The 13,551-nt window shown below is 45.1% G+C and overlaps 1 protein-coding gene across 6 annotated transcripts in view; it reads right to left on the bottom strand.

The window, feature by feature from the left end:
- Positions 1 to 7,859: 7,859 nt before the first annotated feature.
- ZBTB17 (zinc finger and BTB domain containing 17) overlaps positions 7,860 to 13,551 on the bottom strand; it is a 417,671-nt gene continuing 411,979 nt past the window's right edge. For all 6 annotated transcript variants that reach the window (XM_078642537.1, XM_078642540.1, XM_078642535.1 and 3 more), the window contains one exon: positions 7,860 to 8,433. In XM_078642537.1, coding sequence (XP_078498663.1) covers positions 8,147 to 8,433 — 287 coding nt within the window. In that variant the 3' untranslated portion in view covers positions 7,860 to 8,146. The remainder of the gene's footprint in view (positions 8,434 to 13,551) is intronic.

The raw sequence follows: 13,551 nt of genomic DNA, 5'->3' as shown, positions 1-13,551 counted from the left end.
TATCAAGATCACCTGATAGGATGATGCTGATGGAGGGATACGTTAATCTGGCTTTCGATAATGAAGCAGACAGATTGGCCCAACGGCAGGGGCAGTCCGGAGCCTTCACAGAAGAAGGTAAGCGCATACTCATGGAGACGGGGCCGATTGATATCTGGTAGACCTTCCACCCTACAGATAGAGAATACACATTCTACTCCAAGACTTATGCCAGGACAGATTACTTTCTAGCCACTGAAGCAGTTATTTTGCATGTACAACAGACATTGTAGCTCACTCGCTCTCAGAATTGAGTTTGATCTAGCCGTTTCAGACACCCGTCCTCCACCCCGGACATGGCGACTTAGAGAAATTTTGCTTCACAGCCCAGAGTTCGTACAGCAAGTTACAAAAGTGATAACGGATTACCTAGCTGTGAACGACAATCCCAGACCCCCCATAGCAATTCTCTGGGATGCCCTGAAGACAGTTATTAGGGGGGCACTTATCACCATTGCCTCATCAGATAAGATTCATAGGGAAAAGAGAGACCTACTCTCACAGAAAGTTCAAGAGCCAGAGCGTATACATCAAAGAACAGGCGCCCCCAGGATCTTGAGACAGCTAGAGGCCGTTCAAGCCCCATTGGCAGGCCTAGACAGGGCTGAGATTGAGGCACACTTTTTAGACACGGGGTGGGGCAGAAGTGGAAGACTACTAGCCAACAAACTCAGAGCGCAGAGACAGGTCTCCGATATCTAATCAGTGGTCAATCAGCTTGGACAGGAACAGAAGTCAGACCAGGGTATTGTGGAAGCTTTCCGCCAATATTATGTGGAACTATACAAAGCACAACGCCTCCTTACGACCGTCTCAGCCCAATATGTGCAAGAGGTAACCATCACAAAGCTCAAGCCAGATCAGGCCGAATCACTCCCCGATTAAAATAGAGGAAGTGATCACAGCCATTTCCAGACAGAAACTGTTTAAGTCCCCAGGCCCTGATGGCATTCCCTCTCTTTTATATAAAACCTTTTGCTCCACCTTGGCTCCGATACTCATGAGGGCATACAATTCCATAGGGATCTCTTCTACACTCTCACCAACGATGCTAGAAGCGTTGGTTGTAGTGATACCTAAGCCAGGTAAGGATAAGCAGCAATGCTCGTCCTGCAGGCCAATTTCCCTTCGCACTGTGGATTTTAAATTACAGGGTGTGATAAAGTGCCCTCTTTCTGCATGGTGGCCCCCACGTTTTGCTGAACTCCTGATGTGCTTTGACTGAGTGTGCCGTGGGCTCCTGCTAACCAGGGACCCAGGGCCCATGTTCTTTCCCTAAAACTGCATTGAAACACAAAACCAATTGGCATCTCTGGCCACAGATCAGCACCTGCTAAATGGTACCACAGGTACCCAGGGCGCTGTGACCAGGGAAGGCCTCTAAGGGATGCAGTACTTACTGTGCCACCTTTAGAGGTCATGTTCCACTACACACACACACTGCCTATGCAGGCTGCCTGTCTTGGTGCAGAACAAAGCGAAGAGTCGACATGGCACACATCTCTGTGTGCCATGCCTACAACCCACTGTCCTGGCATAGGTCAGTCCCCCCTCTAGCTAGGAGCACTATACCAGTGGTGAAGGTACAGGTGCATGAGCACAGTACCCAGTCCATTCTTATTTTTTTTTTATAAACAATAAGATTCTACCCTTCAAGCAACAAAAAAATATATATATTTCTCGTGTTTTTTGGTTTAGAAAAAGGTGTGTTAGTGATCCATGAAATGTCATGGGAAAGCACTAGGTGTTTTTAAAATACCCCTCACACACTAAGTATCCCTTAGTGTCATGCTTCATCATAGGGGTCTTTCCGTCCCTCTACGGGGCGGCGCGTGCTACAACCTACGAATATGAGGGAGCACTTTGTAGTGAAAATAGGCTATGTGTAATGTGGGGGCGAGAGTGGTAGGGTCAGTGATAAGAATGTGATAAGTAAAAAAATGATAAATATTCCCTGACTAGTGGAAAAAACAAATTTTATTTACTTCCCTAGCTGGAAATATAAAAAATTGGGGATGCGTAGGGGGTATATTGTAATGAAATGCCCCCTACTGGGTCAACATGTTTCGTAGGCCGTCCCCACGGCTAACTCGTCAGGACCTAATGTGATCCCCCTACTGCACTCAAAATATATCTTTTTTTATATATATTGTATGCCTATTTTTCAAAACTGGCATGCAAAATTGGCATGTCGGAAACAAAGGGGTAATTGTCCCTTGGAGTCTCAAAAAACCAAATTGGTATTTAATAGGAAGGGCAGGCCGACTCCATGAGCTGGCACAGAAGGAGAGGTGGCCTCGTAATATACAATGATAGTGACTCTGCCCTCGCCAGTAGATACCTCCGTGCTGCTCCGCATGATTGTAGGGTAGAATCTTATTGTTTATAAAAATGTTGAACAGGAGGCGGATTCTATCCAAATACCTCTATATTTACTCCCTCCCCGTTTGATATTTTTCTTAAGTCCATTCTTAGACATTGTAAGTGCAGTGCTGCCATTAAGAGTATATGGTGCTAGGAGTTTGTCATTACGAACTCCACAACACCATAATGCTACACTGAAAAGTTTGGTATCAAACTTCTCAGCACATTAAACCCACACTGATGCCAATGTGGGATTTAATGAAAATTGCACAAAGAGCATCTTAGAGATGCCCCTTGAAAAATGACCTACCGCTAGTGTCCTGGCTGAGTGGCTGCTTTCAGCTGCCACCACAAGACATGTTTCCGGACCCCTGGATCGAGAGCCTGATACTCTTGATCGCCTGAAACAATGCACATCCTGGGACGAGGTGCTAAACCTTCTCCCCCAGGATGGGCAGGGTCCACGAAGGGGAAGCTTCAAAGGCTTGCAGCCTTTGTGAGCTTCCCCAGGCCAATTGCTGCTTTCAGCAACTGGTCTCCACTGGTTCTGACCTCCCACTTTGGGTGGGAGAACCGGCGAGAAAAACAAGTGAGGAAGAGAGGTGTGCCCACCTCTGCCAACTACACCTGTCAGGTGGGGAGGCGAGACACGGTGAAGCACAACTCTCAGTCACCGCCATCTTGCAGATGGGGGACCCAGCCAAACAGGGAAAGGCTTATGCCCCCTCCCACTGGAGGGTGGCATAATAGGGGGTGTACCCACCCCAGGGAAGGGACCCATAGGTCCAAAACTTTTAACTACCTGTAACACCCCTAAATCTAGTATTTAGGGGCACCCCTAAACCTTGCTTCCTCAGACAAGAAACCGCAAGAAAAAAAGAAGAAGGACCGAACAGCCGTGCCGAAACTAACAAGAAGATGCCTACTGACTTGGCCTCAGCCCTACCGGCCTGTTTCCACCTCGAAACTGCTCCTGCGAAATACCGTGTGTCCTGCAGCCAGCAACCTCGAGAAACCCGGAGGACCTTCCTGCCTTCCATCCCAAAGACTTTGTCTCCCATGAACATCGGATAGGTTTATTTCCAACCTCTGGCCCCAGCCGGAAACCCCAAATCTGCCCCACTCTGCACCCGCCGTCCACGGCCCGAGCTCGAGTGGGCAAACACCACAGGGAGGGCTCCCTGGCGATCCTGACCTGAGATCCAGCAATCCCCGACCTGCTTCAAGCCTCCAGCCAACGCCTGCAGCCTAAACCTGGATGGTCCTCCCAACCGCTACCTGGAGCTGGTAAGAAGATACAAACCTATAAGGCACACCTGCACCCGACGCCCCACCACCTTGGGTGGCCCAACCGACAGTGCCTAGCCAACCCCCAACATCCCAACTTACCTCTCGAAGTGGTGGTCGCACCCAGAAGACATTCGTCCCCGAGCCTGCAGTGCTTTTGCAAACCAGAGACTCCCTATTGAAAGCTACAGGGCTTCCCATGCCAAACAGCACTCTGCACCCGGCCGCCCCAGTGCCGCTGAGGGTGCATCTTTTGTGCTGGCCTAAACCCCCATTTGCCCTGAGCTTAAGTCCAGGAGCTTTGTTCCCACAACCCAGTGGCCTGCTCGTTAGCAGCCACCAACCGGAGGACCACTATCCCTCATCGGATAACATTGGGCCTCAGCACTCTGCACCCGGCCGTCTTAGTGCCGCTGAGGGTGTAACAAGAGTGCATCCTTGATCCTGGGGGGGCTCCTGAGTCAAACCCCAAAATACCAACTCCCACAAGAAAGTACTTACCTTTGAACTGTTAACACTATTTTCCCCCCATAGGGTAACATTGACTGTGTTTCTATGAAAAGTTTTTAAGTGCGGAACTGGAAAACCTAAGAAATCCTTTTAAAATTGTACCAAATAACAAAAACACTTTAACTTACATGTTTTCAGGAAATGTGTTAATGTATTATCCAGGTATACTGCACTGTGTAAGAAAAGTAATCTAAAGAGTAACTTACCTGTAATTTTACTTCAAAGCATATACAAAGTATAAGTACTGTATTTCTAAAGCATTGCATTTTTCAGTAACAGCACTGTAAATCAAAACAAAGTGTATATACAATTACAATCCAAACCGTGTTGCAACTGTATATTTACTGCTAAGTATTTATCACGTACCTATGCCAGGCTTGCTTGGTTCTAGGAATAAAATAACTAAAAGAATATTTTTATACAAAAACAATTGGTCTGAAGTTCAGTCTTTGAGTGTGTGAAATCATTTGCTTATTGAGTTTGTACAACAACTGCTTAACACTGTCCTCTGATAAAACCTTACTGTTCGACCGCATTACCACAAATAGAGAGTAAGGTGCTATCTTACTTTACCTCTGCCTACTTTGGGGGTTCCACTGGACTCTGTGCACACTATACTATGCCCTAAGACAAACTATTGTGTGTAAAAAAAGTTCAAAAGACACCAAGCTTCCTGGGACCCTTGCTCAGTTAAAGTGTTAATTTTTGGTCTTCTTACAGGCTAAGAATAGGAGCACTAATCCCACTTGCTTTTTCCTACTTAAGAGCTTTTATGCAGTGGTATTTTCAGTCAATGTACTATGACCTTATATGCCCTAGTGGTGAAATTATAAAAAAGGGAATATGCTGTTGCGCATGAGCATGTTTTCGTTTTTAAAAGATGAAAATGCTAAATAAATAAAAATGAGTTCTGGGATCCCGCATATGCACATAGATAATCTAGGATTGACAAGTATCAATGAAAACCCCAAGATGAGAATGTTATTCTAAAGGAAGCACAGAGTTCACCCTATGGGGCAACAGCACAAGACTGCACTGGATAATGTCACAGCTCTGTCAAAGACTGGACAGACCAACTCCCTGCATGCTGGACTGACTTACTCCATTGAGGTGTCCTGTATAATTGAGAAGCAAAAGCAAACATGTGCCCAGTATTGACTGGATTGCACTGAATGCTAATGGAATAACATATCCAGATTAAGCTCTAGACTAGCTGGCAGGGGTAAAAATCGTCTCTCACCAGAGAGCCTTGTCCTTCTGCATTTCACCCTAATGTCTGCAATTCACTCTAACAATGGCGAATACATTTCTAAATTAGGGCGTGTGCAAAATCAAGAGGACAAAGCAGGCTGGTCCAAGTAGCAAGCGGGTGGAATGAGCCAACTCTACCCAGCTAAACGTACTTCGCACAGCTATCTGCTTAGACATGTAACTGCACATTCCACGAGCAGGACAGTGGTGATTTCGGCACACAATACAAGAAACAGAAATATGAAGTAAGAGAATTGGCACAAGAGATTCTGAATAATTATCTCATTCTACATAAATCATGAGTTTAGTCTGCAAAGCTGAGAACCTAAACAAGCTCTGTAAGAAGTTCACAGCAGCCCAAAAATGAACAAGTCTGAGCGGAGCACCTTTATGCAACCCATCACTGCCATGCTCACACGCATTCTGAATGCCTCCACCTATTATGTGATCTTCCCAGATGCTTAGAAAGACTTAACTGTCCTCCCATTGCTGAAGAAACCCTCCACCCACCCTTCAACAAACAAACCAATCTCCCTGCTACGATTCCCGGCCAAGGTTTTAGAGAAAATCAACTGACGCCTTACCTCAATGACCACTAACTCCTCGACACCACTCAGTCTAGTTTCAGACCCCGTCTGAGCATGGAAAATGCCCTCATCGCTAACACGGATGATATCCCCATGACTCTGGACAGGGGAGACAAGGCGGAACTCATCCTACTGAACCTCTCTGTAGCATTTGACATTGTCTCCCACCCCAATTCTCATCCAACACCTACATGACAACGGAATCCAAGGTTGTGCACCCCAATGGATCTGATCCTTCCTTGGTGGAATGACCCTGTCAGTCAGCCTGGAGCTGTACACCTCGTATAGCTGCAACCTCATCTGCAGAACTCTCCAAGGATCCTCCCTCAGCCAAACACTCTTCAACGCATACGTGATTCCTCTAGAAAGCAACATTGGCTCTCACCTCAACATCCTCTTCTATGCCGACAACATGAAACTTATTCTTCCCCTTACGAACAAGATGCCAAGTAACCAGATACAGTTCAATGCCTGCATGACTGTACTCTGCCAGAGGATAAAGACCAACTGTCTGAAGATGAACACCAACTAGAACGAAATGGTGATCTTCAGAAAGAGCACTTCATTGTGGGACTCCACCAGGTGTCTAACAGAGCTAGGATAGACACCCATGCTCACCAGTCACACAAAGAGCCTCTGGATTGTCATGACGCTGTCATCGTCTCAAGCTTCTATACCCTGAAGATGCTGAGGAAGGTTTTCAAATGGCTCCCAATCAGCACCTGGAAAACAGTCACACATGCTCTCATTATAAGTGTGTTGAACTACGGGAACATCCTCTGTGCCTGGATCAACAAGACAGCAGAATGCTGCAGATCATTCAGAACTCGGCGGATAGAATCACTTTAAACACCACGCTCACATCAGACCACAATTAAAGGAGCTCCACTAGCTCTCCCATACACATACGAGCACACTTCAAACTCCTCACCCACACTTTAGAGGCCCATAACACTGGCCCCAGCATACCTTAACAATTGCATATGCTTTCACTAACCTTCCAGACACCTCTGCTTGTCCAGACTCCTACTTGTACACCCCCCCAAATGTACAGAAATCCAGTTCTCCTACATCGCTCCTAAGGCGTGGAAAGACCTTCCATCACACATAAGAGCCTCTATTCACTTCTTGATTTCTACAAGAAGCGGAAGACCTGGCTTTTTGAGTAGTCCCACTAGGCCCTAGGTTTGGCTAGACCCACACCAGCTCAGTGCCAGGATATCCTCCCGGGTAATAAAGCACTCTACAAATCTGTATAGCATAACATGTGCCCTGGCATTTTCTGCAAAAGATGTTATTAAAATGCAAGGCAGGCAAGAAACGTGGAGCAGTGCACGGACCACAAAATGAGGCCAACACTCACTCGCCTGATAAAACTTAATTGAAGCAGTACTAACCATTTAAAAAAGATAAACAACATTCTTACTGTGCTATTAGTCTGTTGTAAACTGAGACAATAATAAAAGGAGATGGCAGAAAAAGATGCCACGCTATATGGAATGTGAACTGAGCAACTTCTGCTATCTGAATCTATAAACCAATCCTGGCTTTCTGACCCGAAAATTTGTTTCAGTTATGTGAATTCCAAAACTTTGTTCGATGTTCTGACAAACCTAAGTGTTCAGGATCCTTATTTTTAAAGAAGTATTTGGAGAACGAAACAAACAAGTCAAACGTACCATGAAGCAGGCAACGCCAGCTCTCACTAATAAAAATCTACATTCTGTAGTGTACCAGCCGGAAGTATTCTTTTTACACACCTCAACGGAATAACCCATTAAATCCCCCCGCCTTAATGTTAGTGTTATATGCTGCAATCAGTTTCAATAAAAAATAGGATTTATTTCAATTGATCACCAAACCTAGAAGCTGATTATTCTTGCTGCCCAAGTTGAGTGTTTTTTATACATAATTTATGTGGTCTCTGTATTAAATAAAATGTACATAAAGCTTCATAAGTTTTGTGAGACAGATTGTCTCAGCTTTCAGACGTGTGCTTTTGTGGGCAGAAGGGAGGAGTATTTTGAATTCTCAGTAGTCAGGAAACCCGGAAACACATCACTTCTGCTGCTTGAGTGAGAAGTGTCCTTTGAGTCCTTTCCTGTACTTTATTCCGAAGGGCTGTGGCATTCAACAGTCTGAGGTTCCTCGGAGATCACAGTGGTGGACTGTACTTCAGCAACATCCCTGGCTCTGAACAGCAACTCTTCCGACTGGATAACCTGCTCTGTCTGCCAGTTGGTGGATGAACTGTACTGCTGGTAAAAGTCTGTGTCCGCTTGGAACATAACCAAGGCCTGTGCCGTGTGGATTCGAACATGTTGTGCCAAGCTGTTGGCGTCCAGGAACTTCTCCCCGCAGGAATCGCATGCATACAGGATCTGTGTGTTGGGATCTGTTATGAGAAAGGAGTAAAAGAATAATTAATTCATAGAAAATCAGAACATTTTATATTCTTAGATTGTTGAAATTAAGCCATCAATCTGATCTTGGTATGTGGCTTGCATCAACTTAAGAACAAGATACAACTGGAAACTTGTATAAATACACCATTTTTATAACAGGATAGTAAATTGATTTATGAATCTGCATCAATGGCAGATCAGATCCAGCTTCAAGAAGCGCACAAAATGATACCCACACATTACTTGTAGAAGCATAATAAAAAAATTATAAAATAAAACAGAACATACTGATAAAGTGCCTCCTTTCAATAATATATCCTAATTCAGTTTCTGTTTGAAACAGTGAAAGGATGCGACATGTCACAATGTTGTGAGCCCTTGTCTTCCAGTGCAGAGACCCCTTTCACGTCAGTATGAAAACGTGCTATTGAACAAGCAACAAGTGATGAACTGCAATTCCATCAAATGCACATTTCTAGCATATTATTCTGTAAATGTCTCATGAAGTTATGGTAATCAAGCTTATGCACATTTAGTGGTTGTCTAGTTTAGAAGTTGTTCCAGGAATTTTATTAACACTGACTGCTCCCTACATAATTCTATCAGGGTAAGTCTTAGAAGCCCTTAAAGCAGGGTACACGATATTTCTGACAGTGAAAACTCACTATTGGCGTTTTCACTGTAGCAAGGCTGGTAGTCCCATTGGGCAACATGAGGATACACTAGCCAAATCAATAAGTGCCAACTTCCATTTGGGACCACCCACTATAGTATTTCGAGACATCAAATTAATTGTTACATTAAACCCGATTCATTTCTGAACTCAGATTTTAAAAAACGTTTCATGTAAAGGTGACTTAAGAACGTCACCGCTTTCTTGCCCCAAAGTTCTAGCAGCTATTTCCGATTAACTACAGCATTTATCACCCGTGACCGACTGCTGTCTCCAAGCCAGGAGGTATGAAGCACTCCCAGGAACAGGGAACAACAGGTCTATTGGTGAGAGAAGGTGTGACCTCCACCTTTATGATGGCCAGAGGACTTTGGCCACAGCTGGATGATAAGCAAATGTGAATCACACTATAGCCTGCCCTTCCCTTTGAGTTAGTAGACAACCTGGAATCTGTTCCAGAGGGGGGAAACCAGTTGCAGAACCAATATTCCAGGAAAGGCTGCTAATTATGCTGGAAACACCTTAGGACTGTGCATGAGGCTCTGTCCCGGGGAAGAAGGGTCCTGACATCTTGGATTTGGGAACAATGATGCACTGTGGTATTGTGTAGTGCCAACCCTACAGGAAACGATGACAGAGTGGGTAGGGTTACCTTGTTGGATATGTAGCCCTTTTGGCTAGGGAGTCCTTCCCACCCACAATCTCGTAATTGGCATTAAAAGTGGCATCCCTGGCTTCCAGCCTCAGACCACTACTGGACTTGGAAAGAACAGAAGGCATGCACCTGCTAAACCTGTGGACCTCAGAAAGAAAGGCTGTACCAAGGATGACTGCATCTGCAGAACTAAGACAGGACTTCAAAAAGAGGACTGCTACTGTTGTTGAACCGGTGGTGAGAGACCCCAAGGGCCAGTGAGTGGACTCCAAGGGCTAGTTGGATAGCTTTCTGTTCAGGTTTAAGGACACAAAAGCTAAAGAAGTCCTGCACCTGCAAAGGGCCCAGATGACCAGATCGAACTGTAAAGGACTACCCTGTTCCTTGCTGGTGTAGCCCCCGAGATGGAATCCTAGCCCCTAACAGGTGTCCCTCAAGTCCTGGACCATTGGCTGGTGCCAGAGTGTACTCTTTCTTACTACAGATCTACAAATTGCAAGCCGAAAGCAAAAGAAAACTGTCTGAGAATCAAGGCTCTTCACTAGACTGCTGGACTTTGTCGGTCCATCAACATTGAACCAAACGCTGGACTCATGCTGCAGAGGACCCTGCCAACTCGACATTGGACCGGAAAAAGGACCACAAAAGCTTCTAAGTGCACAGGTAAAACTGACCGGGAGTAATCCGGCATCTGAATCAGATGCGCACTCCATCGCAGTCGGCCTGCAACTTTGACTATGCTCTACACACTTGAGTTCGAGGCTCACAGACTACTGTGAAGAGTGAAAAAAATTGGATTTATCGAATTTAATGGAAATTTGAATGAATGGCAGTGATTTATGAAAACCTTGTAAAAATCATAACTCCAGTTTCCTTCATTAGATTTTTGTAATTTCAGTATCTATTTAAAGATATAAATATATACTATTTTTATAAAGTAGAGTGGAGCTGAGTTTTATTGTGCCGTGTCTCTTACTCACTAACTGTTTTGGTGCTGATAAATGCTTTACACTTATTTTGTGCAAGTTAAGCGTGACTGCTTCTGACAAAGCTACCTAGGACCAAGATAAAAGTTAAGATTTAAAGAAACCTAACTGGAATGGATGCGGATTGGTGACACTATTACTTAGTACAGTCTCACAACCACACCAATTAATAATCCACTTTTCTCACACATATGGCACACAAGGTTAAATGTGCCTGTATCTGCTGGCCTCTGAACATCCAGAACACCCCAATTGTTTGTGGGGTATGGCGGGCTGGAATTCCAGGGCAGTGGGCTGTAGAAAGCACACCTCCATTTATAATGCAATAGCTTTGGATGCTTGCAAAGAACAATATCAGCAAGAATTGACACTGGGATTATTTTTTAAGAACTCAGATGTTGCAAGACTCCTCCACCCTGATTGCAACATCGGACCAACGAGAAAAGCACCGCATTGGCAAAGCAAAGCCCTGAATCTTGAATAAGGATAATGTTACTTACACAGTAAACGTCTGTTTTTGGTATTTACAGCTGTAGATTCACATGCTTTGCACACTCCTGCCATCCAGTGCTGGGTCCGAAAGTTTGCAGTTTGTTTTTCTTTTAAGAAGCCTTGTCCAGTCACAAGGTAGGTGACTCCTACACATGGGCATCGACTCCATTGCTAGATTGTTTTCCCACAGAGGGTGAGATTGGAGTTAGTAAGTTAGAATAGAGATGTCCATGCTTATGTTTGTAAACCAAAGAGAGAACTGCAGCAGCTTCAGGTACCCGGGGAGGCAGGTGGGCGCATGTGAAACCACAGCTGTACATGCCAAGGACAGATGTTTACTGTGTACGTAACATTATCCGTTCGAGGCATGCGAGCTGATCACAAGCTTTGCATAGACTATATAGCAGTATTATCCCAAAGCGGTGGCTAACATGTAGCTACTGGAGTGGCCTGAAATAGTGTTTTAAGTACTGCTTGGCCCACATTAGTTTGTTGTCTCGCTAACACATCTACACAATAGTAGTTGGTGAATGTGAACAGTGTAGACCATGTTGCAGCTTTGCAAATGTCAACTATGGGGATGTTTCCTAAGAAAGCCATAGTTGCCCCTAACTTGTGAGTGGAATGCGCTCTACGGGGTACAGTTTGAGTTCTTTTTGCTTTTGCATAACAAGTTTGAATGCATTTCATGATACACCTTGCAATACCTGATTTGGAGATAGGATTGCCCTTGTGTGGTGGTGCAAAGGCAACAAACAGTTGTTTGGTTTTACAAAATGATTTTGTTCTTTCGATGTATTATAAAAGTGCTCTTCTGACATCTAAGGTGTATAGAGCTCATTCTGCAAGAGAATCAGCCTGAGGGAAGAATACAGATAATTCGACTGACCGATTTATGTGGAATGCAGATACTACCTTAGGTAGAAATTTTGGGTTTGTACAAAGAACCACTTTGTCTCTGTGCAGTTGGAAAACAGGTTATTCTATGGTTAGTGCCTGTAGTTCACCCATTCTCCTCAGTGAAGTGATTGCAATGAGGAAAGCGGTTTTCCAAGAGAAACTATGGCTCGCATTTATACATGGATTCAAAGGGTGGCCCCATTAATCTTGTGAGGACTATGTTAAGATTCCACACTGGGGCAGATGGGAGCCTTGGTGGTATGACTCTTATGTCCTTCCATGAAAGCTTTAATTACGGGCACTCTGAAAAAGCGATAAATGTTGCCTATTTTGTAGATACGCAGCTATTGTAGCAAGATGTAGACGAATGGAGGTGTAAGCCAATCTTGACTGACGCAAGTATAACAGATGTTATGTTATGTTATGTTAAATTAATTTATTGAGCGCGCTAACACCATTAGGTTCCTTGGCGCTATGCGGAGAGAGCAGGAAGGAGAGACGGGCGATAACATAACAGGGGAAACCAGCTAATGATATGCTTCAGTGAAGAGGTAGGTTTTAAGGAAAGATCTGAATCTGGAATAAGGGGAGGACAGCCTAAGAGAAAGAGGTAAGGAGTTCCAAAAGGACGGGGCTAAAAATGAGAACCTAAGGCCGCCGTGTTTCTTCCGCTTAAATCTGGGGACGGACAGTAGAGCCATCTGAGATGACCGGAGGGTGCGGGAGGGGACATACTGATGGAGCAAGGAAGAAATGAAGGAGGGACTATGGCCAGTGAGAGATTTGGAGATGATGCAACCAAGCTTAAATTTACAGCGGGCAGAAACCGGTAGCCAGTGGAGACTTTTTAAGAGGGGTTGGACATGTTGATCTCTGGGCTGGTGGAAAATCAGGCGAGCAGCCTGATTTTGTATCAACTGGAGTCTCCTGAGTTGGTATGCAGGAATGCCTACGTATAGTGCGTTAGCGTAGTCAAGCCTAGACATAACTAACGCCAGCAGAGCCAAAATAAGGGCGTCAGTGGTGAGTAGGCGGGAGATTTTCCTGAGCTGGAAGTGGCTAGAGGAAACTACAGCGCTGATCTGGGGTGTCATAGATAGATCGTTACTAATGACAACTCCCAGACTTTTTGCTGAGTTGACAGGACAGGGGGGGCTGCCAAGGCTGGCAGGCCAGAAGGAAGAGTGCCAGGGATTGGAGGGTCCCCCGACAAGCACCAGCTCGGTCTTGTCGGGGTTCAGTTTCAGGTGGTTTGTGCCCATCCAATCGCTGATGAAACAAAGGGTGTTTTGGAAAGTGGAAATGGATTCCTCCCCGGAGTCGATAGTGAAGACCAGTTGAATGTCATCCGCGTAATTAAACGCGGAGACATTAAATCGGCGGAGGGAGCGAATTAACGGGG

This window comes from Lissotriton helveticus, chromosome 5_1, assembly GCF_964261635.1.
Source record: "Lissotriton helveticus chromosome 5_1, aLisHel1.1, whole genome shotgun sequence".
Taxonomy (NCBI): Eukaryota; Metazoa; Chordata; class Amphibia; order Caudata; family Salamandridae; genus Lissotriton; species Lissotriton helveticus.
Note: the sequence above shows the minus strand (reverse complement) of the source record. Positions and strands in the feature narration are given on the sequence as shown.